This window comes from Carettochelys insculpta, chromosome 7 (assembly GCF_033958435.1).
Source record: "Carettochelys insculpta isolate YL-2023 chromosome 7, ASM3395843v1, whole genome shotgun sequence".
Taxonomy (NCBI): domain Eukaryota; kingdom Metazoa; phylum Chordata; order Testudines; family Carettochelyidae; genus Carettochelys; species Carettochelys insculpta.
This window is the reverse complement of record NC_134143.1, coordinates 56,362,535-56,388,049: the sequence shown is the minus strand read 5'-3', so window position 1 is coordinate 56,388,049 and position 25,515 is coordinate 56,362,535. Positions and strand designations below refer to the sequence as shown.

At 40.6% G+C, this 25,515-nt stretch overlaps 1 protein-coding gene across 4 annotated transcripts; it reads right to left on the bottom strand.

The window, feature by feature from the left end:
* Positions 1-377: 377 nt before the first annotated feature.
* On the bottom strand, positions 378-22,895 carry NSMCE4A (NSE4A component of SMC5/6 complex). 4 transcript variants are annotated; one of them, XM_075000518.1, is made up of 11 exons: positions 22,403-22,893; positions 20,363-20,443; positions 19,293-19,423; positions 16,155-16,306; positions 14,287-14,386; positions 11,705-11,795; positions 7,734-7,828; positions 4,244-4,292; positions 2,035-2,126; positions 1,182-1,251; positions 378-623 (listed from the first exon to the last, which is right to left on the bottom strand). In XM_075000518.1, exons 1-11 carry the CDS (start codon positions 22,713-22,715, stop codon positions 601-603), a joined length of 1,197 nt encoding a protein of 398 aa, XP_074856619.1. In that variant the 5' UTR covers positions 22,716-22,893; the 3' UTR covers positions 378-600. The 4 variants fall into 4 exon arrangements, 2 of the variants coding, with proteins under 2 accessions (XP_074856619.1, XP_074856620.1); XM_075000519.1 differs by having other exon boundaries at positions 378-605; positions 22,403-22,891; XR_012646319.1 differs by lacking the exon at positions 2,035-2,126 and having other exon boundaries at positions 22,403-22,895.
* Positions 22,896-25,515: the final 2,620 nt, after the last annotated feature.

Below are 25,515 nucleotides of genomic sequence, written 5' to 3'. Positions count from 1 at the left end.
AAAGGTCCTTACAAAGATTAGGAAAAACAAGGAACTGATAATCACTAGGACATCATGATCACAAAGACCAATATTTCTCAGCTCTGTTGCAGCTATCTATCATCAAATCCTTCTAGGCAGGGTCTGGGCACAGGGGCCACTCCACTCATGCAGAGCATCATTTGATCTGCCTGGCCCTCTAGCAGGTGCCACGCACAGGGAATTGCCAGAATGCTGCTCCCTAGTTTTAGCATAGGGCAGGTGGGTGTAGAGGAGCAAGTGCTAGGGATGGAGGAGCTCTAGGGATGAGCCTGGATGGTAAGAGCCCACCCAGGCCTCCTTGTTACCACATCCCTGCCCTATCTACATTTATTGTACACAAGTTTGGAAAACATTACAACATTATAGAAGGATTTTAATGAAGAAAATCATGGTATGATGAGAACACCTTATGTATCATGACAGCCTTTACTATTGTAAATGATGTGTATAAATAAAGATACAATAAGCTTATTATATAAAAAGGCAAATTTAAACTAGTGTTCGCAAAATAATTTTATCGTATCGTATATACATATAAAACTTATTTGAATATTTTAAAAAACTCTTCCTCCATGGCACCTAACCTAGAAAAGAAATAAACACTTTAAAAAAAAAAAAAAACACAGAACTCAGTATCACCTTACCCTTATTGCATTGCATTTATTTTTGAATGTGTATTCTATTGCTAAAATAAATTCTATAGGTGTATTTTAAGATACCCTTAGAATATTCTATCATTTATCAACTGTGGTTTTTAAAATTAAAAATACATAAACTAAACCATGATCATTCATACCATTACATTTAAAATACAAATATGAAGTTCTGAAATATTAAGTAGCCAGCTCAATGTTCAAGTACAAGTCAGCTCTTGCTGTTTAGAAAAATTATACGTGAAGACTTTTGATCCAAAGACTATGGACACACTGATTTTTCTACAGCACCTATCATTGTAATTAAACACTTGACAAGCTCTCTTTAAAGTATTATTGATATGGGAAAAATGCCTGACCAAATATGTAATGTCAAGTATTTAAACATATTAAAATTGTAAGTGTTATACAAGTATTACAATATTTTCTCTGTAATTCTTTCAAATACATACACAAATGTACAAATTGAACTATAAAGTCTTTTGACAAATCAACTTAAACACTTACTTTCATTTTCTTGGGTAACACCAGGCGGGGGAATCATAGGTTCTGTGATTTCAAAAGTTTCTACAATGTCCTGGTCAGAGAAAGATTTCAAAAAGTTTATTACTCTACTGTAACAATTTAAACTCAAAAGAATTAGTCACATTAGAAACACAGGGCTGTCACATTGCAGCACTTGCTAGAATAATTAGGCCACTTGGGTAGGAGAAAGGGTGGGAGTTCCATGTGCCCAAAACCTCCGTTTTTGCTTGAAGTATATTTAAAAGAAAAATCATCACTGAGGCCTATTAATTAATCTTCAGATTACCAAATTCTGCACACCCACCCTGTGGAAAGCAGGTGCATATGTGACAGCTTTTACAATTAGCACTTTACAATGTGGAGCACTAACACTGCTTCATGCTACCTTCAAAAAATTAGGCAAACCTGGTCTTCAGCACCTAAGAGCATTCTTTTAAATCAGATTAGGGATACAATGGATAGCAGACATCACTTTTGCCCCATGACTGAACGTCTTGAAACAGGCAAACAAGTAGCAATTTGGATTGACTTTGAATATCTACTTGATCTTTATATAGCAGAGGAATTTCAAATTTTTTTTGCAGCGCACAGCTTTAGATTGGAAGCTGTATAAATGTAACAGCACACGCAGGGACTGGGATGAAGTATCCATCCCATGGCTCACCGCAGAAAAATTGGTTAGTTGTACCTACTAGTTTTCCAATAAATATAGATGTCAAGATGTGCACAAAACTTGTCGTATGATGCACTACTTTGTGACTTCCCATCATGGAATACTACTGCTATTCGAGACTCTAAACTGCAACAGACACAAAGGCGGTGTCCTCTATTGTACCTTCCAGTCCTGATGGCTCAAAGAAATGACTGCTTGGTTCCGTACTAGGACATGCTGGTCATTTGCTCTACCTTCCTCTTCATATGAAGGTTCTGTTCAAAAATGCCACATTATGAGGACCCATAGTTAGAAAGGCTTGTGACATGTTACAAATACCCTTTAGGAACATCAGACCTGCCATATCAGATCAGATTAGTGGTACGTACCATCTAATCCAGTATTATGTTTCTGATGGGCCAGTATCTGATGCTACCAAAAATACCCCAGTAGACATCCTCCAAACTTTAATAGTCAGTAGTAAAAGTGTCACATCCGCCTACTTTCAAAAAAATATATATCTTTTGCCATCTTAAAACTTTACTTTTTATTACCACATGGCAGTTTTTAATCCATTACAGTATTTAACCTCACACTTCATGGTTTTCCTCAGATTCTCCAAGGAAGGATTTTATCAAACTATGTCAACTTATTTTCCTTTATTCAAGACTGATACCATGCTCAGGGAATTCTAGATTAGACTCAATTATTGTAATGTACTTGTTTGTCCGTAACATTTTTACAATCTAGGCCTTTTTAACTGTTTTTCATTCTTGTTTTAACCAGTTTTTCTAGTGCTGACATAATTCCCAAGATTGCTCTCAGTGCCCGTTATAGGACATCTACTTTCCTCTAGTTTCTCAGTCTTGTAGCTGACTAATGACATTGCATTTTTGATTGTCACTGTCAACATCATTCTTACCCTTTTAGTACTCTTGGATGAATACTATCTGGCCCAGGTGACTTACAGCTCTTTATCAATTTGTTCCAGGACAATAGTTTAAGGTCTAAAGGTAGATAAATCCCAGCATTCCTTATGGTGAAAATCTAAATGATTCGTTTTTAGTCATCCTTCTTAATGACCCTTTTCCCTGGCATTCTAGCATACGCACCACATCTTTTGAAGGCTTTGAGCTCTGTATATTATGTTCAAGAGAAAACAGTCCGCACATAATAAAATTCTTAAAATTCTCCTTGCTTTCCTAATGTTAATCTTACTTTTTACCTACCATAATCTATACTTCTTTCTATTGGGTTCCCTTCAATTGCATTTCCATTTTTGTTTGTTTTTGTTTTTTGGGGGTGGGGAGTTGATTGCTTTGACAGATACTTCTTTAGCTCATATAGAGCCTGATATGCCACCTAATGAAGTTAACACAGGTTGACACTCTCTAATCTGGCACCCTTGGGACCTAACAGGTACTGAATCAGAGAAGTTGATGGATCACAGGAGGTCAATATTGCCTAGCAGTATTACCAATACTTCCACTTCTCACTTGGCTCTTAGAAGACATTTGGGGTAAATTACAGCTAAATAACGACACAGAACACTGAGAGCCAGGACTAGTGGCTGTAAACAGACTTTACAAAACCGCTAGAAACTTGGCCACATCCATGATAAGTGGTCATCCAGCCAACTAAATTCATGCCAGATTATGGATGTTGCAGAGTGAAAAAGTTCCAAATTAGAGAAGTTCAGCCTTTAGCAATTAACAGCAATTTCACAACTTTAGTGGCTTGTATACTAGAGTTCATCAACTCTTGGGTCTCACTTTTTCTTTTTTCCCTGGTCGGGGGGAAGGAGGAGAGAGGAGGGTGCATAGATGTGAAGCATCCTAATAGTACCAATTTGAAACTAGCAATTTTTAAAGGACTCTTCATGTAACAAATACAAGTTAGTGTTTATTTGTTTGCAGTTCTTTGAAAGATGCAGTAACCCAAATAAGTAAGGGTTATACGATCAGCCCTAACCAGCAAACACCACATAGACAGAGAAGCAATTCCCACTAAAAGAAATGGGTCATGACCAAGTCTAGAGTTACATGTCCTAATTCTATTGGCTAGAAGATCTGTACACCAAAAGACAAAAACTCTTAGGCTATGTCTACACTAGCCCAGATCTGCTGACAGGAATAAGGGGATTATGAAGTTGGTGGGATCCTTTCAAAAAGGACCCCCATTTGGACGAGCCATGCGGCAGTGAAAAGCAACAATTTCGAACAGATGCGGCTGGTGGCATGCTAATGACATGCTGAACATGCATTTCAGTGCCTCATTAGTAATCTTCGAAATGGCCATTTGCATGGCCATTTTGAAGATGTGGGCTAGTGTCTACATGGCCTTAGTGCTTGAATATTTTATTTTTCTTTTTAAAGGTTAAATATATATTTACCTATTACTGGTAGTTTGTCATGATCTAGCTTTATTCTTGCAAAGCCATCCTAGAATACAATACAGCTTGATTTATAAATACAGAAACAACAACTGCCCAGATGATTAAAAAACACACAAACACAGAATGACTTTTGTCTCCATCGTTCATATTAACAACTGTGCAATGATCTCACTAGACATATAACTAAAATTCTTGATCAAGAATATATGTATGCTCCCAGATCAACAGTAATTAGGCCTCCTGCAAATAGAGTACATACTTTTTACAAAGTCACAGGAATGCAAATTTACAGTTGCAGTGGGTGACATAACCAACTTCCAAAGATGTATCCATAAAATCTCAACCATAACATGACATTAATATAATATGGGCACACTTCCCTTGTCTGATACACCACATGCATTTTAATCAATAATGAAAAACTATAAATATATTTTTATTTAATTTCAAATTCAGAGAATGCATTTTATTGCTTACATACATGCTGAACAAATACAATTATCTGAGCACATCTCTGAAAAGATTTGAAAACTAAATTGGTTACTTTTAAAAACACAAACTTTTGCATATAATTTTATTAAAACTTTAGACAGATATCAAATGGGGCATTTGAAATTAAAATGTCAACTTCAAACGAAGGAATTAAATAGATTAAAACACATAGGTAGGAAAATATGGGTTGCTTCAGCAAATACAGGCTTTTGTACTTTAAGCTCAGTTTAAGAAAATCAACTAGTATTCCAATATATTTCACAGTTCCATGACTGATGTAATTTGACCACTTTACCAGCAGCTTCAGACAAAAAAGAAAAATCACCACATTTGCATTATTCATATTCTTGCTGGACAGCATCATTTGGGTGAGGAACAATACTTGGTGCTCCATACTTTATGGATGAAATCAGACAAAAGGAGCAAAGAACTTCCACAATAGAGTATTAATTTAAAAAAAAAAAAAATTAACATGTTTTAAAAAAAACATGCATCCTAGAATCCTCAAGGAGCTGGTGGAAGAGGTAGCTGAGCCGTTAGCTCTCATTTTTGGAAAGTCATGGGAGACAGGAGAGATTCCAGAAGACTGGAAGAGGGCAAATATAGTGCCCATCTACAAAAAGGGGAATAAGAACAACCCAGGAAATTACAGGCCAGTCAGCTTAACTTCTGTGCCAGGAAAGGTGATGGAGCAGGTAGTTAAGGAAGTCATCTGCAAGCACTTGGAAGGTAGTAAAGTGGTAGGGAACAGCCAGCATGGTTTTGTAAAAAACAAATCATGTCAAACGAACCTGATAGCTTTTTTTGACACGATAACGAGACTCGTAGATAAGGGAGAAGCAGTGGATGTGGTATACCTAGACTTTAGTAAAGCACTTGATACGGTCTCGCATAATATTCTTATCGACAAACTAGGCAAGTCCAACTTAAATGGGGCTGCAGTAAGGTAGGTGCATAACTGGCTGGCTAATCGTACCCAGAGAGTAGTTGTTAATGGTGCTCAATCCTGCTTGGAAAGCATAACAAGTGGGGTTCCACAGGGGTCTGTTTTGGGACCAGTTCTGTTCAATATCTTCAGTAATGATTTGGATATTGGCTTAGAAAGTACGCTTATTAAGTTTGCAGATGATACCAAGCTGGGAGGGGGTGCAACTACCTTGGAGGATAGGGTCAAAATTCAGAATGATCTAAATAAATTGGAGAAATGGTCTGAAGTAAACAGGATGAAGTTTAATAAAGATAAATGTAAGGTGCTGCACTTAGGAAGGAATAATCTGTTTCACACATACAGAATGGGAAAAGACTGTCTAGGAAGGAGTACAGCAGAAAGGGATCTAGGGGTTCTAGTAGATCACAAGTTAAATATGAGTCAACAGTGTGATGCTGTTGCAAAAAAAGCCAACATGATTCTGGGATGCATTAGCAGGTGTGTTGTGAACAAGACACGAGAAGTCATTCTTCTGCTCTACTCTGCGCTGGTTAGGCCTCAGCTGGAATATTGTGTCCACTTCTGGGCACACCAATTCAAGAAAGATGTGGAGAAATTAGAGAAGGTCCAGAGAAGAGCAACTAGAATGATAAAAGGTCTGGAGAACATGATTTATGAAGAAAGGATGAAAGAATTGGGCTTGTTTAGCTTGGAAAAAAGAAGATTGAGGGGGGACACGATGGCGGTTTTCAGATATCTTAAAGGGTGTCATAAGGAGGAGGGAGAAAACTTGTTCTTCTTGGCCTGAGGAGAGAACAAGAGGCAATGGACTTAAGATGCAGCAAGGGAAGTTTAGGTTGGACATTAGGAAAAAGTTCCTAACTGTCAGGGTGGTCAAGTACTGGAATAAGTTGCCAAGGGAGGTTGTGGAATCTCCCTTGCTGGAGATATTTAAGAACAGATTAGATAGATGTCTATCAGGGATGGTGTAGATAGTGGTAGGTCCTGCCGTCAGGGCAGGGGACTGGACTCGATGGCCTCTCGAGGCCCCTTCCAGTCCTAGTGTTCTATGAAATTCAAGATTGTGTCATTTCTTAATGCATGCTTTACAAACACTGGGGGGAAAAAAAAAAAAAAAGACCAGCAACAACCACCCTCAAAACACCTCTGCAGGTGGTAGATAGCCGAATCCACAACCAGATACATTTTTGAAGACAAGAAACCACACTGACACTCATTGGGTGGACTTGTCCATGTCAGAGCAAGGACTGCATGTAAGGAGTTTCTGGGTACATGTCCCAGGATCAATGCATTAAACCATACTTAAAAATGCAACATAGACATTAAAAAACAAACAAATATTATTTAATGTTTTAAAAACAGGTTTTGTTCCAAATGGTGCTCAAAAAATCTAGTAAATAAAAAGAGTATCATTCACCATTTTCTAATGCATTTTCTTTATTTAAGCAATTATGTGTATTTGTTACAGTGTTTGCTACTATTAGAAACAAGTACTTATCTATGAAAATCAACCTTTAAGACAAGCACCTTTAGTAGTACCTTTAAGACAGTCAAGTACACAAGATTAAAATTCTTGATTGATATCAAGACTTCCTGATTGGTGATTTTAGTAGCTTTTATTTAAATCATTCCACCCCAATTTTTATCTTATGGGAAATCTATTAAAACTTCTCTAGTAAAGCAACAGAGAGAAAGCCATGCTAGTCTATATACTATCAAAACAAAAAAGGAGTCCAGTAGCACTTTGAAGACTAACAAAATAATTTCTTAGTCTTTAAAGTGCTACTGGACTGCTTCTCTACTGAACTAATGAAACAAATAAAATCTCAAACATTTTATGAATAAAATTTTCACAAGGGCAAATCAGAACTGGATTCCAGAGTATCAAATGTTAAACCCATATTGTTAAACCATACAGTGCTGTAACCAAAAATATACCACTTTGGCAAAACTATGGAAGGAGCAACTTCAAATGCCATAAACAGATTGATTTTCTTGTATCATTACAGTATACAAATAAGATTTAAAAACCAAATTATTTCTTACCCTTATAATGAAGGACACATGAAAGATGTTTTCCACAGTGCGTGCAAAAGAATTTGGATCAATCACAAAATCAAAGAAGGAAATAGGCATACTGGCTATAGACATGACAAAGAAAGTGGTTAGAATACAAATAATGTACCTAAAACTATCAGATATGTAAATATACTAATTTAAGAGATACAATACTTATGCCTTGAGCAAACTTCTATATGTAACTATTCTCTGTAACACAATTTTATTAGAATTTCAGGTTCTTAATAGGTTCTTTAAGAGCCTATTATCCCATTCTCCCAGCTACCTCCCACATACACAGAAAAGAAATACAGGAGTTAGACCTGTCACAGTTTCACTATCTTTTATTATTTTATATTTTTTAATTTTTTTTATGTTGAAGATTATGATTCACTGATCATACTTTCAGACCAAAGAAGTAGAGGAACATTCTATGAAGAAGGCATGCTTTGTATTTTTTTTTTTTTTTGCCATGAAACGTCTGCTACAAGTTAAGCATCTGTAAAACAGATTTCCATAGAGTCTGACAACACCCTAAGGCTACGTCTACACGTGAAGCCTACATCGAAATAGCTTATTTCGATGAATAATGTCTACACGTCCTCCAGGGCTGGCAATGTCGATGTTCAACTTCGACGTTGCGCGGCACCACATCGAAATAGGCACTGCGAGGGAACATCTACATGCCAAAGTAGCACACATCGAAATAAGGGTGCCAGGCACAGCTGCAGACAGGGTCACAGGGCGGACTCAACAGCAAGCCGCTCCCTTAAAGGGCCCCTCCCAGACACAGTTGCACTATACAACACAAGATACACAGAGCCGACAACTGGTTGCAGACCCTGTGCCTGCAGCATGGATCCCCAGCTGCCGCAAAAGCAGCCAGAAGCCCTGGGCTAAGGGCTGCTGCCCACGGTGACCATAGAGCCCCGCAGGGGCTGGAGAGAGAGCATCTCTCAACCCCCCAGCTGATGGCCGCCATGGAGGACCTGGCAATTTCGACGTTGCGGGACGCGGATCATCTACACGGTCCCTACAACGTCGAAGTAGGGCGCTATTCCGATCCTCTCATGAGGTTAGCGACTTCGACGTCTCGCCGCCTAACGTCGAAGTTAACTTCGAAATAGCGCCCGACGCGTGTAGCCGCGACGGGCACTATTTCGAAGTTAGTGCCGCTACTTCGAAGTAGCGTGCACGTGTAGACACAGCTTAAGTCTGGCATCATCCGTGACCCCATGCGGTGCTTCAGGGTTGGAGCTCTCATATGGCAAAATCAGTGGGCTGGGGCCAGGAGCATTACTGGACGAGGGAAGAACGGAGCGGCACCCGAGTGCCCTGGGGGTCAGCTACAGAGGCCTATTATGGGCTGGGGGAGAAGAGTCCTAATGGCCTGAGGAGGCAGGGAAGGCAGCATTTACCTCCTCTAGTCTGGCAAATTCCCTGCTTTGAGACCAGTCAGGTCCTGGGGTGCCAGAGATTCAATCTGTATTCAATTTATGGAAGAAACAGTGTTCTATATGGGCCTTTTCTTGCCTTTGTCTTGAGAACTTTGTCATTACATGGGCCCTACACTCAAAGGGATTAAGAACACCCTTGCAAGATAACTTAACATGCCTTGCCACCCTGGAATGGCCATACATTGAAAAGGATTAGAAGGAATGAAAGGGATGATAGGAGAACAAAAAAAACATTTGAGGAAAGGCTCTGAACTCACTCTGCTTACACTCTTGTTGGAAGAATTCTCCCAGTTTTGCGTCTTAAGTATGTTTTTCTGTACATCATTTCCCTGCAAGTCTAGTTGCAGAAGTTTTTTCTAGCAATGATCAATAATACTATATGTTCTTATAAAAATATTTTAATATACTATAGAAAAGTGTGTCCACAATCCACCTATTTATTGCACATACAAACAACTTTAAAACAAGTGCAAAAAAGCTGAATATGCTTCCCCATTCAGATCTGAAAACTATTAATTCTGCATCCTGATCCAAATTTCAGCATCTAGGAGAGAACACTAGATGAAGCCAACACATCAAGATGTTCAAGTGACTTATTTCCACCCGCCTCTTATTCGGCTATTTGTTTATTTTAAGTGAAAACACACACCCCATCTCTGATTTTAGATGCATTTAAAAATTCAAAACACAGATCTATAACAGAAACAAATATAGCAATGAGAAACCAGGGATCAAAGCGCCTGCACCCCTTTACTCCTAGCATAAAAAAAAAACAAAAAAAAACAGGCGAAACACAAATATTAAACACCCTCATCCCTGGATTGGCAGAAAGCATAAACAGCACTACCATGAACTGACCAAATCCTCAACTGCTATGCACCTTCTCCTCCCAAACTGGTGGGCTTTTAGATTGTCTAATTATGGAGCTGGGGTTGTGATTCCTAGCTCCTGTACACATATTCACATGAGCTCTCTTTGAGCTACCAAGCTAAAAATAGTAGCATAGCCACAGTAGCATAGGCAGTGGTGAGGCTGGCAATTCTGCTTTCACGGTTGCCATGCTATGCTATTGCAGCTACATTACTATTCTCAGTATGCTAGCTTGATGACAATGTGTGTCCTCAAGCTGATATCAGATGCCAATATGTATCGATCACCTGTAAATCACACCCTCACCTTGAAGTGCAGACATACTCTTGGTTCTAGAGATCAACAAATTCAGACTATCCCCAACTGAACTGAAAAAATAAACTAGGAAGTTGAAGAGTCCTCAGAACACCCTGCCAATAGCAACCTCCCAAATACCAACTAAGTTCCAGCTTCAGCCCTTTAACTATCAAATTGTGTCACAACTCCAAGGGAAAGCAGACAGGGCCCAAGCCATTTAGGACTTCCTCAGGTCCATATTACTACCTTAACCTCAAGCCACTAGCAAAAGGTGGTCAATGCTAGTTCCAAGCACCATTATTGTACGTTTACATCAAGAAACTGACTTAAGAAATGAAGAGCTGCATTCAGCACTAACCTCAGTTATAAAACTAACTGAATATTTAGCTTAATGAACAGGTGTGAAAAACGTCACATAATTCAAATAATGATTTTAACCAAAATGAAAAAGTAAATACAGCTTAATAATGTATAGACACTCAACACCGAGCATGTAGCTATTTCTAGAACAAACGCCCACAAAACACTCTACCTTACGGGCAACTGAAGCTTTGGACTCCCTTAACAGAGGGATTGACAATCCCCAACAATTGAAGATTTAGCTTTTTCCCCTACTGGTCTTCACTAGCCAAGGACATGTATCCAAGTTCACAAGTCACAGAAAAAAAATTCTTTCAACACATCCAAAAATCTCAGAAGAGATGCTTGTTGAATTTTAAGCAGAGCCCTACCTAGCATCCCTTCAAAAGTCTACTGTGGATGAGGTCTCAACAGTACGCATCATTTATCTTACATTGACTTTGTGCAATCTCTTAAATTAACTAACTGGAATAGCAGCCAACTATCATCTACTTGTTTAAAAGGAAGTTGACTAAAAGATGCTTTCTAATACCCTGTTTTTGAATAGAATCAAGATTAATTGAATTGACTGACCACCATACTGCACCAGCATTTCTCTGCTGACCTCCATCAAGAGAATCCTAGCTTATGGATAAAAATATCAATTTATAGTATTTATTGGTGCAAACGTGAACTGAAACTATGTCTGAGTCTTCACACAGAAACAATAGTTCCACAGGCAAGTGAAGAAGGCCATAAATAGACGACAGTGATGTGGAAGCCGCACAAAGATGAAATTTAGAATATGGCCAGAGTTCAAGTCTAAAAGCCTAACCTCCTCCAAAAGGAGGATACACTGGGATCTTGGATGCTAGACACAATTAGTTACTTCCACAGAAGCAGAGTATCATTCTTGAGCCTCAGAAGTGTAATGAAGGTAGCATATTACATCTCTCTGGTCAAAGCACATTTGAGCTAAATTGGAGGCATACTTACGATCCTCTTCAAAATAGGTCTGCAACAATCCCAAGATCCTCTCGACTTCTTTTTCTGTAGCTTCCTGATGAGACTCCTCCATTTTCTTCAACTTGAAAAAAAAAAAAAAAAGATTCCTGCATCTATCCTACTGTAACCAACATTACACAGAAAAACATTTTTTCTAAGATATTTTAATGAGTTTCAATACTGAGCAGAAAGAAAACATTACAGAACTACTGAAGACAGTAATAAGTTGCTATTGTCACTGAACATATTATGCATAACATACTTTACAATGTTAAATGCCTGACATCTATTCACTTGAAGGACTACCTCTCTAACTTGGCCACACCTGCCATCCACAGGGACACCTCAGCTGCAGCCTCACTTATTTAAGAAGACAGCTGGCAGGTGCTTTGGAACCTTACTGCCTCCCCACCCTTTTTCCATTCCAGTTTATAAATCCCATTTCATCAATTTCCAGGATTTACTGTAAGGCCCATGTGATTTTCCTAGCTGTTAGGAAATGGTAGGATTCTGATGGTTCATAAACTTTAAAATAGTTTAATGGTATGGGGGGGGTGGACTTGCTACTTCAATTGATGGTTGTTTAAAGTTTTCTTGGACCTATATTGACTTAAAGCTCTAAATTATTTAAGGAAAATCGTGACGGGTTTAAAATTACACCTGCCAAGGGATTAATGAGACAGTCTGATTCTGCAGGTTTGTTTTCTTGATAATAAAGAGGGGACTTACAAGTTGCAAAAGATACAGAAGTTACTCAAAAAGTATATGTTTGATGCCAGTCTACAATGAAGCATTTAGCTAACATAGCCTAGAATCTCATTCAATTGACAGCATCAGCCATATGTAACGAGCTTCTTCAACACTCAAGGACATACTATTGCTTACAAGCGAGTTTCAATTCCTAGAAAAATCACAGAGGGCAGACTGTTTGAATTTGATATTGTAAGTGTTTCATTTGTATAATGTTCATTTAAAGCTTGTTACATAAGACAGCACTGCTGATCATACTCCTTGGATTTTTTTTTTTTAAGTTTATTATTTTTATTACAGGAGCTATGCATTCGATTTTTATATGCACCTTTGGTTTATACACCTCTGCCTGAGGCTACAACTACATTTAAAATGCCACACCAGGACTGCAATAGCACTTCAGTGTCAAGACTCACAACAGTAACTGGAGGGATTCTCCCATTGCTGTAATCAGAAGTAAGGAACCCTAGGCCTGCAGTCCAGATTCGGCCCACAGCTTGCCAGACCCAGAGACTTGAAGCTCCCTTCCCCAGCATTCAGCCCCTGGTGCAATAAAGGACTGAGGAGCCCCAAGCTGCACACGTTGGATCAAGCAAGCTGGAGCTGGATTGAGTCCATGGGCTTTGCAGCAGCAAGGGGAGGACAAGGGGAAGAAGTGGCTTTGCATGGTGCTGCTGCTGTTCCTTCCCCCAGCTGGGGAAAAGGAGCTTTATCTTGCCACTCTGACTGGCTGGAATTCTGGCCAATCAGAGCAACAGAGGGCAGTGCCTGGGAGTGGTGGGGAAAAGGGTGAAAAATAAGGTGCATCCAGGTGTGCTACACAGGTGACTGCCCCCCCTTGCTCAAACCCCATGCCCCCAGAGTGCTCCTGCGCTGCTCTCTCAATCTAACTCCTCAACTCCACCCTTCTCCTACCCCCTCCTTTCCAGACCCAACACCCCAAACCCTCCTGCACCCTTTCTCCCACGCAGACCCTGCTCCTGCATGCCTTCCTTGTCAGACCCCCACTTCCACCCAACTCCCCACCCCCACCTGCCCCTGCACCCCACTCCTAACCAGATTCCCACACCTAAGCCCACTTCCTTGCAGCCCCCTCCCACACTGAACCCCTCATTTTTGGCTCTACTCGAGAGCATAGGGGGGCTCACAAAATGTAATACCCCTGGCCCCCTAAGTCCTGGTGTGCAACAAATATTTTTCAGTTCAGAGCCACATCAGAGTTGGGGGGCACACTTCTCACTTGTGTGGCCCCTGACTGATTTGTCCACGGGTCAGTGGTCCCCAACCCAAAAGGTTCCCCACCCCTTCTATAAGTAAAGCAGCCTCCACAAGCGATTGTGCTGTTTACACTGGGGATTAGATCAGCAGACAAGTGTCTTTTCCGAGGAGGACTGGGGGCAAGAGGGGAATGAATTCTTCACCCCTGAGTAATCTCACTACACTAATGTGACTTTTCAGTGTATGCCAGCCATGAGAGATCATTCCTCTCTTCCACAGTGAATGTTAGGACTGGTCTACACGTATACATAAGACTCCCAAAGCTGTGGAAAATCCATAGCCCTTAGAACCAAAGTTAAAACAATCTAACCCTTTGTGCTGTCCACATGTGATTGGAAAGATTCTTCCATAAACCTAGTTACCCCTTCTCTGGGAGACATTAAATAGAGCAAAAGGAGAATTCCTTGCCATTGCAACTGAGCAGCTATGATGTTTTCAGTGTGGCTATAGCCACAGAAAAAGCAAAGTTAAATCACTTTTTTAGCTTGTGAAATTAGGACAGCTCTACTGTCAAAAATAATTATTAAAAATACTACTTTACAAACCTGGGCAGGCATTGCCCTTTTTTCTTCTGTTCCTTCTTTCTTTTTCTGCCTTTCAATCCGTTGCCTTGGTACAGGAGGATCAGACTTGAAAGATCCCAACCTAATCCAAGTAGTAAAGTAGAATAAACATATGAAAACTGCTTTATGGTATACACTAGACTAGAGAATATTTGAAGTTTATTTGCTGGATTAGGATGGAAAATAATGCCAGGAAATTGAACATGAAACTTCTAATATATGGTGTTTATGAACTGCTACTACTAACAGGTCTGTGAGCTTTCAATCAGCAAGCAGCTTTGCAAATCAATATAATGCTAAATACATTCTCGTATTCAATGTTTTAGCAAAAGAAATTAAAATTAAATACATTAAAATTTGTCACTGAAACCTGACTTTTTTTTAATATTAGCTAGTAAAACTGAGCTTTTGGAGTATTCCACACTTTTTTCTGAAAATACTCCAATTTAACTTTTACATTTGTAGGCCTGTAGCTATGAATATGTTACTAATATCTCATTTTGAAACAAAACACTCTGAAAATGGTGATGTATGTTCAACTGACAGAAGTTCTGTATCCATCTAATCACTTAAAAATGGATTCTAATTCAGACAGCTTCCAGAGATGTCAAAATGCAGTATTTTGTCAATATTCACATTGATATAAGAAAGCTAAATTTATTTAAAGGAGGGTACAGCTAAAGGTCTAGACTCAGCTATTTAGAAAGAAATTAGAGTCAGACATTCTTCCATTCAAAATCTTTGATAATTTTCAGTGCAATATCAGAATAAATTTGCCTTCGTGCTTTGCTTGTTCTTTTAAAATATAAAACAGAGTACAACAACACTAAATACTAGCATAACACACTATGTGTCAAACCATATGATCATCTCTACAATCACGTGCAACAGTTACTTGTAGTGCAACTCATATAGCTAGCTGAGACTTCAGCCTTTTATCAGAGCTTAACACACACTGGGAAAAATGTGCATCTTTCTCTTCTATACTGAGGCATTGGGATCCATCGCAGCATGAGCTGGGATTGTCTGAAGTTAACTCTTGGCTTCTGGGCCTGAATCAGGTAATCAAGGATCATCTGATAGTGAGCCAAAGGCCGCCTCATGAAAGTGCCTGTTCAAACATAGGAAAACGTGCAGGGAACAAGTTGATTCCCTTGAAGAAGAGCCACGAGAAATCAGTGTGAGAATAATTGCCAGATTCAGATAGTTCCTTCTTAGGAAACAGGGAAAGCAGGAAGTAATTGGATGTTCTCAAGCTACAGAATCCTGGAGAGGGTTACAGGTTGCTCACAGAGACAGGTAGGATATCTTAGAGAAAAGCCCACAAAGTCCTTTCCCGTGCCTGCAAAAGGCCTAGCAAGACGAGGCTCTCCTATGCCCAAGACTGTGGCTCCCACATGAAGAAAATGGAAAATATTATATACAAAGGCAGAACCAATGTTTGCAGAGGACAGCACTGTGAGACAGAAAAGACTATGTAAAGGAAGTGAGATCTTACTGTCTAGTGGAAGAACTGTTTGTGCCTCAGAAGACCAGAAAAATGATTTATGTTCATTTTGTTAGTGCTTCATAAACCAGACTCCCAAAAGGAGAAATCTTCTTTGAAATGCCCAAGAAAACATGAGTTCACATACGTGGGAGAGAGGCACAACTGCAAGTGCAGTGACCCAAATGCCGTGCTAGGAGAAAGCTCTGCTGTGGGCTGCAGCTGGACTCACAAATTCATCTCTCTCAAATACAGTGCACTACCTGAAAATTGATAATCTAAGCCTCAGTCCTTTTCAGAACTAACTTTAATTAGGCCATGTTGCACTTCAGAGCACTCAATCGATTTTCTTGAATATACTTACATGTAGTGAAAAGAAGGGGCTCTTCTGAAATATTTTTCTGCTTCTGCTCCCAGTTTATGCCAGGCATTATTAGGTAAAAATCCACCAATAACGTCCTCATCATCACTATCATTTTCTTCTCCTTCTAGACGATTTAGTCCCATAAATGTTAGCTATTGAAGGGAGGGGCAGAAAACAGTGCATTTAAGTTTCATTTTAAGCAAAGTCAAGGCATGCCTATTTCTTAGATATTGTATTATAAACATATACCTATTCGAACACTGCAAGAATCTGTTACTTTTCTTCCAATTCAAATAAAAAACAAACATACACAAATTACCCAATGAAAGAATCACACTATGGCAACTGTTACTGAAAAAGAAATCCAGTGTTTAAATATTCCTTCCCACATTGTACTATAGAGGACAAAAATCCACATTTTAGAGCATACACAGTAATTCATTTAACATCACATGAACGAATGAATGGTCTTGGTTCAAGCTCTTAAGTCGTTATTTCAAAGAAAAACATATGTTCCTTCTTCGAACATGGTTTCTCTTAATTACAGTTTCTCATTTGTCTAGTCTAGGGGTGGACAATTAAACAGCAGCAGCCTACCACTACATTTGCCTGCACTTCTGTAGGTATCAGGTGATTTCAGCTCCCATTGGCCACAGATGGCCATTCACAGCCAATGGGAACCACACCACTTACTGGGATATTGCTCCCCACTGCTCCACAGGCTTACATTTGTCTACCCTGATCTATCCTCACTCTCACTGGATAATTTTGAGGCCTCAAACCAGCAACGAGCTCTGCACAGGTAGCCAATACCCTACAGAAGCCCCACTGAAGTCAGCTATATATGTGGGTGGAGACATTGCCCCAGTAGAGATTATTGCAGAACTGGGACCTGCTTAGCCTGAGCAGAATTGGAGCATAAAATTCTATACCAGTTTGTGAACAGTTACTCTAAAATCAGTGGGACAAAAGGCAGTTAACAAATCTTTTTTCAGACTTGCCAGCAGGAGGTTGTTTAAAGAGACACTGCCCTCAAGGCTGCCTTCAATATGACAGTTTTCCTGCATTTCAGAGGACAGCCACTCAAATGTCCTTCTGCATGATAACAAGGAGAGATGCTATGGTATCTTACCTGATCATTAGAAGGTTTACCCAACATTGCTGAGGTCCTCACCTCAATTTTTTATTTTTCTGGGTGCTATGCTTTACTTTATATAAATTATTGCTCTGGGGTGGGGCTGGAGGGATTCAGTATGTAGGATACCTGGGGTACAGAGGATACTCCCAGCCCTCTCTCACCACAGCAACTTGGGGTCAGGTGAGAAGAACCTCTCCATGGCTGCTGCAGCAGGCACAACTAGGGGAGAGATGCATGTCCCCTACCTTGGACAACAGAAACACAGAAATTCTCTGAAATATATAGTAGATAGCTGCCCCTTTCTACACCCCTGCCACCCCATGGCATGTGGGAACAGCAAGCAGGAAGTTTGCCCAAGGGTCCTGCTGGGCCACAGAAAAACATGCAAGGGCCAGATTCAGCCCATGGGCTGTATTCTTCCCTCCCGTGGTTTAGCCTCTATCTTCATACAGTCCATGCCTCTGTGACCTACACACTTGCTGGCAGCACTTTTAATGTTATAATGCAATTAAAAGCATTACAAAATTTCTGATCATCATACTTTTGGGGCACTGTAATGTATTTCAGGTACTGTATAACAATCACATGCCTTTTCCCCCTATTAGATAGTAGTAAGTTCACTAATAAATTCACAGCCATGAAAAATGCACCACAGACTATGAAATTTGGTCGTGTTTGTGCTTTGACCTATCCTATACAGCTGTCATTGGAAGAGATCAGAGTTTCTCAAATTCAGGGTCCTGACCCAAAAGATAAGTGGTGGGGGAGGGGAGGAGTCACATGGTTGCAGGGGAGTAATCACAATACCACCACCCTTATTTATACTCTAGCTTCAGATCTAGCAGCTGGACAGTGGCAGATGTAAGCTGAACAGTCAGCTCTGAAGGCAGTGCCCCTGTAGTAACTGTGCAGAAGTAGAGGTGGCAAAAACACAGCATGCCACCGTAGTTCTGCACTTCTCCCTTCAGAGATGGGCTGCCAGAGAGTGGTGGCTGTTGACTAGGGCTCACCATTGCAGTTAGTGGAAACAGCATACTTTGCCATTCTTACTTCTGCCCTACTGCCAACGTGGTTCTGCATTCAGAGCTGGTATCTCAGCCAGTTGCTGCCACTCTCCAGCTCCGAATGCAATGCCACTGCCAGCAGCAGCGCAGAATAGTGCAAACACAATATTGCAAACGTCCCTTCACAACTTTGTGACATTTCAGATTTAAATCACTGAAATTATTAAATTCACAACTTGTAACATCCCAGACCAAAAAAAAAAAATGAACAAAATAGACCATGAAATTGATAAGGTCCTAACAATAAGCAATGGAACCTACTTCTCTTCTACAACAAAGCTACCCTTTTGACACAAATAGTTGCAACTCTTTATTAGGCTACTCTAACAGCGCATAATAAAATGAAATTGGCTTTTTGCTCCAATGTCAGTATGAAGTGCCACTTTTCAGCCAGAGTAACGTGAAATAAAACATGACATCTTCAAAAATATCAGAAAGGATTCAGCTATCAAAGTCCCTCTGAAAAGCAAATCTTTGATTAAAACAGGAATTGGTGCATGTAATAAAGAACAGCAATCATAGTTTATTTTACATTATTAGAGGTATTGCTTTTGAAAACCAAAAAACATTTCTCTTCCCTGACTAATATATACTATTGTAAAGAACCTTATTCAATTAATTGCTCTGAAATATCATTTGATGCAATAAGACCTGATCCTGTAACATCTGGAGTCTACATTTGTATAACTACATCTCTTTCTAAACCTGAAGATTTTAAACACAGGTGTTAAAACATTACTGTAGATTGATCAGGAAGTTTGGAAAAAACTTCTACACTGCTTGTAAAAAAAAACTTAAAGAACCTCATGGAAATTATGCTAAGTTTTAGAGCAACACAGTGTTTTCTCTGAAATCTTCAAATGCATTTCTTTTCCAACTCTAATTACATAATGGGTAATCTCAACATTTTAACAAGTGAACAGTTTTTAAACTTACTAAATCTTCAGCAAATGCTGGTGAGTCAAATATTGTCATTTCAGAATGCAACTCATTTGCTTTCTCTTTTCCTAGGTTTGATGCCAAAACAAGGAACTGGGCATCCAGAGCAGCCTCCCTTGCCTCGGAAACTGTTAAGGAACAAGAGTTGTACAATAGCAATACACAGTTATCTAAATGAGACAAAATATACATTACCATAAGCGCAAAATTACAGGTAGTGTACTTTGTAAGTCAGTTTAACAAAGATCAAACAATTCCTTTTATTGTACAGAGATATCGTAAACTCTGATATCCAGTAATCCCGGACCAGGAGGTTGCCAGATATTCAAATATGATGGATATACAGTAGGTTCCAACTCACACTGGGCAGCTCGGCTTGAAGAGCCACTCAGCTCCAGCATGAGGAGCCGCTCTGGGCAGGACGCCATGCCACACAGGGAGCTGCTCTGGGCAACACAATGCCACGCTGGTTGGAAAAGCGGAGCAGCCACCAGCTGCAATGGAATGCCGGTTAATAGAGAAGTCTGGCCATTTGAATGCTGGTTAAAAATAGAGTTTACTGTAACTGGTAGCTCTAAAAGAATAAGTCTGCCAATTCTGTGACGAGCAATCACTGCCAATAGGGAGCGTGAAAATGTCAGGCCATCAAAGTAAAACTACATTTTCTTTCTCACTACATTTGCCCTCTCCAACTGAATCTATGCAAACATTACTTTTTGCACTACCTTTTCATTCCTATTACACTGCAGAGACAAAACAGAAAAAAAAAATCAACTTGTGTTTCAAACTATAACGCTAAATTTATTAAACAGGCTATTGAGAGTGTTGCCTTTTTAAGTGTAAGCAAGGGACTCAAATAAGTGTATTTTCAGCACATCTTGTTCAAGCAGCTCCATCTTTGTCCCAATTTATGAAAGAACTGTACTGCCAAGTTTTAGTTTTTTTCTACAGTGCTTGGACTTCAATTTTGTTCCCGTAAATTTTTTTTATTCTGTGCAGCACCTCAATAGTTTTGAGATTCAAAACATGCAAAAAAACCATGAAATAGATTGCGAGATTAAGCTTACCTCCACTGAACAATTTATTGGCTTCTTGTAGTGCCTCTGTCAAACTATTGCTTTTTGAACTCAGCATATCCTCACGATTCTCTAGGGAAAAAGAAAACAATACGTGAAATCTTAAAATAAAAATGCAAAAACACAAGCATTTATAACCTTAATCATAAGTGGCTAACCATGCTTAGCACTAAAGCTCCCCAAATCCAAAATACTCCAAATTTATCTATAGTAGCTTATTTACATAGGCCCCAATCCTGCAAACACCTATCTTTAAGTAGTAACAAAGAGGAAGTCGTGCTGGTCTATGCACTATCAAAACAAAAAGCAGTCAAGTAGCACTTTAAAGACTAGCAAAATGGTTTATTAGGTGAGCTTTCATGGGACAGACCCACTTCTTCAGACCATAGCCAGACCAGAACAGACTCAATATTTAAGGCACAGAGAACCAAAGTTTAAGTGTGTGGGTAGTCCTAGTCACATGTTTACACTTAAGCTTGTTAAGTGTGCATAGATCAAAACAGTAGCAATAACCACTGCATACAGCCAGACTATTTCAGTACTGTGAAATTAATGTTTCAAAGTAAGAATTCCTTTTTATAGAAGGAAACTGAGGGGAATGTAAAGGCTAGTATTTCCCTACAAGTCCTAAAGTGATTACAAACCAACAATACATTTCTGATAGTGTGGACTTTTTAAAAAAAAAAAAACTCCAAATTTAAGAAGTACATTTTAATCCTCTATATAATTTGCTGATAACTTCAGTGCTCTGTTCTAAGTCAAATAGTTACGAGAGCTCAAGAGAGCTGCGCTGTACATCACTTAGCTGACTCATTTAAACATCACCGGGGGTGAGTGAAGAGAAGACTGTGGGGTGATTTAATAACAGCCTTCAACTTCCTGAAGGGGAGCTCTAAAGAGGACAGAGAGAAGCTGTTCTCAGTGGTGTCAGATAGCAGAACAAGAAGCAAGGGTCTTAAGCTAAAGAGGGAGAGGTGTAGGTTGGATATTAAGAAAAACTGTTTCACTAGGAGAGTGGTGAAGCACTGGAATGCTTGCCTAGAGAGATGGTGGATTCTCCATTCCTAGAGGTTCTTAGGAACCTCTAGCAACCCGTCAGCTCCCTTTCTCAAGTCCCGGCTTGACAAGGTCCTGGCTGTGATGACTTAGTTGGGGTTGATCCTGCTTGAACCACGGGGCTGGACTAAATGACCTCCTGAGGTCCCTTCCAGCCCTATGATTTTATGATTCACCAATTAAGGATCTCCACAAAAACATGCAAAGTTGTATAGCACAAAGGCTATTGCTGTATGACTAAAGCTCCTATACACTACACAGTAACTCTCATAAAAATAAAATGATAAAGGTTGTTTCATTTCTGGACATAACTATGTAAAAACATCAAATGATCAACTCCTGCAACAGAGTAGCTATCCAGCACCTGTGAAAGTCAAGCCATTTACTTATGGGTCCACTATAGAAAAAATGTGGCATTTATAGAGATAGACCTAACTCAGAACTAGAAGGCACCTCCAGAGGTCATGGAGTCCAGTCCCCTGTACTTACAGCAGGATCTATCACTACCCCTGAAGGTTTTTTGGTAAATGTATTTTCCCCAGGTCTCTAAATGACTGAACTGACAAGCCTGGGTTTAGCAAGTGAATTCACAAAGCACTAAGCTATACCCAAGTAGCAATTCTTGCTTATTGAGTTCTGGAAAAGACCTAATCCTTTAAGTAACTTGTAAAATGTTTTTGGTCTAGGGACGATTTTTTTGCTGTAATATAATCTATATGTGACTCAGACCCTCTGACTGCTTAGACCACACGCTGCCTACCCTGAGACGGGCAACCTCCTTCAACAACCCTGACACAGGCACTTGAACTTCTAGAGGCAGGGGAAGCCTCTGGCTGCTGAGGGGAAAGCCCCACACTATTGCCGTGGGTGCTCTTTTTATCACCCTAGTGCCAAGGCGCACCAGTCGCTGCCCAGCCCTATACAAGCACGGTGTATTGTCCCTGCCCCCACGGCAGGCACCAGCCCCTGGCTTACGCTGCACTCTATTGATGAGCTGCCAATACTGGTGCCGGAGCAGCCTCCTGTCCGCATGTTCCCCATGGGGCTTGGAGCCCCCCGCCGACCTCTCGCCACCCTGCCCGAGCTCCTCTTCCGACTCCTCTTCCTCCCCATCGCCCCCTTCAGTCACAACCCCCGCGGGGCACAGACGGCCTGGGCCACCCGTCAGCCTCCGCTGCTGCGGCTCGGGCACGGCCCCGTTGCGAGAGGTGGATGGGACAGGTTGGCGGCGGCTCGAGTCCAGGCCCCCGCCCGGCAGAGAATCACCGCGTCCAGCCGCTTCAGACATCGCCGCCTCCCTTCCAGAGCCTGAGGGCAGCACTCCTCGGGGCCTGCTAGCGCCCCCTAGGAGGGATCGTCTCCCACGCCCCGGCCTCCTTCAGGCTCGGGGCCTGCTCCATCCGCCTTCACGAAACCTCCTCGGCCGGGCCCAGAAAAGCCCGCCTCTGCCTCTCCGCCACTGGCCTAGCGCCGTGACAGTCATGCATTGCCAGTACGGCACCCGCGAGGGCCAAAGCGCGAATCCGAGGCGGGTGGGGAGAGCAAAAAACGAAGCAACTCGGCCGCTTGGGGTAAGAAGGGGGTTGTGTGTAGTGCCGGTGGCATCTCCTACGTCGAGTAATCAGTGCCGCGCCCCCTACCGTATGGGAGGCGTCCTGCACATAGCCGACTGCTGGGAGCCGCTGAAGCGCTTCCGAGGGAAGAGGGGTGGGGTTTGTTCTGCTCAGCGGGGCGGGGTCGTGACGCTGCCATGAGGCTCTCGGAGCCACGGGGCACCTTTGCCTTCTTCCCCGCGCCATCTCATCGCCCGTAAAAACCTGGATTAACTGCAAGCTGGGGCCACACTTCCTACAATTGGACCGCGGCAGGCAGGATCACGGGGCAGCCTGGGGTCTGCTGGCAGGTGCCTGCCTGCCTTATAAGTTAACGTGTTCAGTGCGCAGACGGGCTGCGTCTGCCATCTGTGAACACTGCGGCAGAGCGCTTCCTGCCTGGTATGGGTTCACTGTACTGTTGTGGTGCTGCTCTGTGTTAGACCCAGAGCCTGCACCCCTAATGACCCTTTGAAAAGATGGTCCGTGCCCCCGGGAATTTACAATCCAACTACAGGCTGAACCTCTCTCCTTGGGCAACATCCATAGTCTGGCATGATTTTAGTTAGCTGAAGAGCCACTTATTGTGGAATAGTAACAGAGAGGGAGCCGTGCTAGTCTATAGACTATCAAAACAAAAAGCAGTCAAGGAGCACTAAAAACTAGCAAAGTAATTTATTAGGCGAGCTTTCGTGGGACAGACCCACTTCTTCAGACCAGGTCTGAAGAAGTGGGTCTGTGCTATGAAATCTCACCTAATAAATTATTGTGCTACTTGACTGCTTTTTCTTTTGATCACTTACCGTGGGTGTGGCCGTGTTTCTTGTGATCACATAGACTTTGTACACAGCCACCAGTCTTAGCTCTTGGTGTTCTGTGCTGCTACTTAGCTGTAATTTACCCCCAAATGTCTTCTAAGAGCCCAATATAAAGTGGAAGTGTTGGTAATGCTGCTAAACAATATCGATCTCCTATGGTCCCACAGATTCACTTGTCAGGTCCCAAAGGTGCAGGACTAGAGAGGTTCAACCTGCATGAAAAGACAATTTAGGGATCTAGACCAATTGCAGAGTCCTGGTAGACAATGAGACAGTATTGGTTTGCATGTAAGGCACACCAGCACCCAGAGCCTTATCTGGCTTTTAAGAGGATACTCTTGTTTCAAAACTGGACCCTCTGTGGTATAGAGCAGGTATTTAAACGATGGCACTCCTCCAGTGGCTCAACAAATAAATCACTATCGTACTATAGAGTTACCAATTCATTACATTTTAACATTAAAAATGACATTGTTTTTAGTTCAAAAATAAAAGTCTGCACATCACCTCAAATTCCTAAATTTATATTACCTCCCCCAACTGGTCCTTGGCGCAATAAAACAGCAAGCAACTGTGAACCCTAAAATTAGAAGGATGTTTTCTACTATATTTACAGCAAAGCTAAATATGATGCACTTGTAAATGAATTGTTTTAAATATGTTTTTCACAAGGTTGAGAGACTATTCCTCTCACAGAATGAGTGACTTGTGAAGTAAAAATAAATACCTACACACCAGTTCTGAAACACAGATGTGTGTGTAATGAAAAAGTCCACATGTGAATAGTTATTCAAATCTATGTGTAACTGCATAGATTGTATTCCCCCTATACAAAATTAAGCTACAGTCCACAAGAAATCAAATCTAATGATCACATGCTAAATATAATGAATGCATGATCAGCAAGGTCTGGACAATTATCACTGGTTTCTCAGTAATCAGGCCATTATACCCCACAGGTCCCTAAAGCCACAGACAATCCTTGCTATCTGTGTTAGTGCAGAATTTGTGATTTAAGTTTCATGGTTTTATATTAAGAGTGCTAAAACATCAAGCAAATGTTTGCAAAAAAAGTTAATGAATCTTTACATTAAACCTTTTTAACATTGAAAACTGATTACAAAAGAGTTGAGTGGATCCTAATGAGCTCTCAGGTATGTTTGTCTCTTTTTTGTAAGAATGAGGAGTCACAGAGAATTTTTTTCCACTTTTTTACTTTTTACATAATTTTAACTACTAAATGGCAGCTAGAATTCCCCTAAAATAGATTCCAGAAGTATGAAAACAGTTTACTGAAAATCATACCTTTAGCACAGCTGGAATAATATCTGATCTATCCTGTAGGGGGCATAGATGTAGGGAAACTCAAACACACTATAACTCTTAAAATAAAAAATCTTGATTTAATTAAAACATTTCCAGTAGTTGCAAATGAAATAAAAGAAATAGAGGTCTATAAGCAAAAGTGTGTCTGCTGAGAAGAGATAACAGTATCTTTTAATATCTTGGTTTACCAAAACAAAGTTACATTTTTATGTTTTGGTTTGCTGTTAACAAAAAAGATAGACGGAACAAAACCACTGACAGATTATCTCAAACATTCACCTTATTAAGGAACAGAAACTGCATGCTAGACATGATAGCAAGAGATTCTATGCTTAAGATTCCCTGCAGAAAT

Coding starts and splice junctions, on each gene's coding strand:
- NSMCE4A (XM_075000518.1), bottom strand. CDS start 22,715: ATGTCTGAAGCGGCTGGACGCGGTGATTCTCTGCCGGGCGGGGGCCTG. Junction 16,307..19,292: donor CAGCATTTGCTGAAGATTTA/GTAAGTTTAAAA, acceptor TCCCTTCAATAG/CTAACATTTATGGGACTAAA. Junction 624..1,181: donor TGTTACCCAAGAAAATGAAA/GTAAGTGTTTAA, acceptor TTTTTTTTAAAG/TGTTTATTTCTTTTCTAGGT.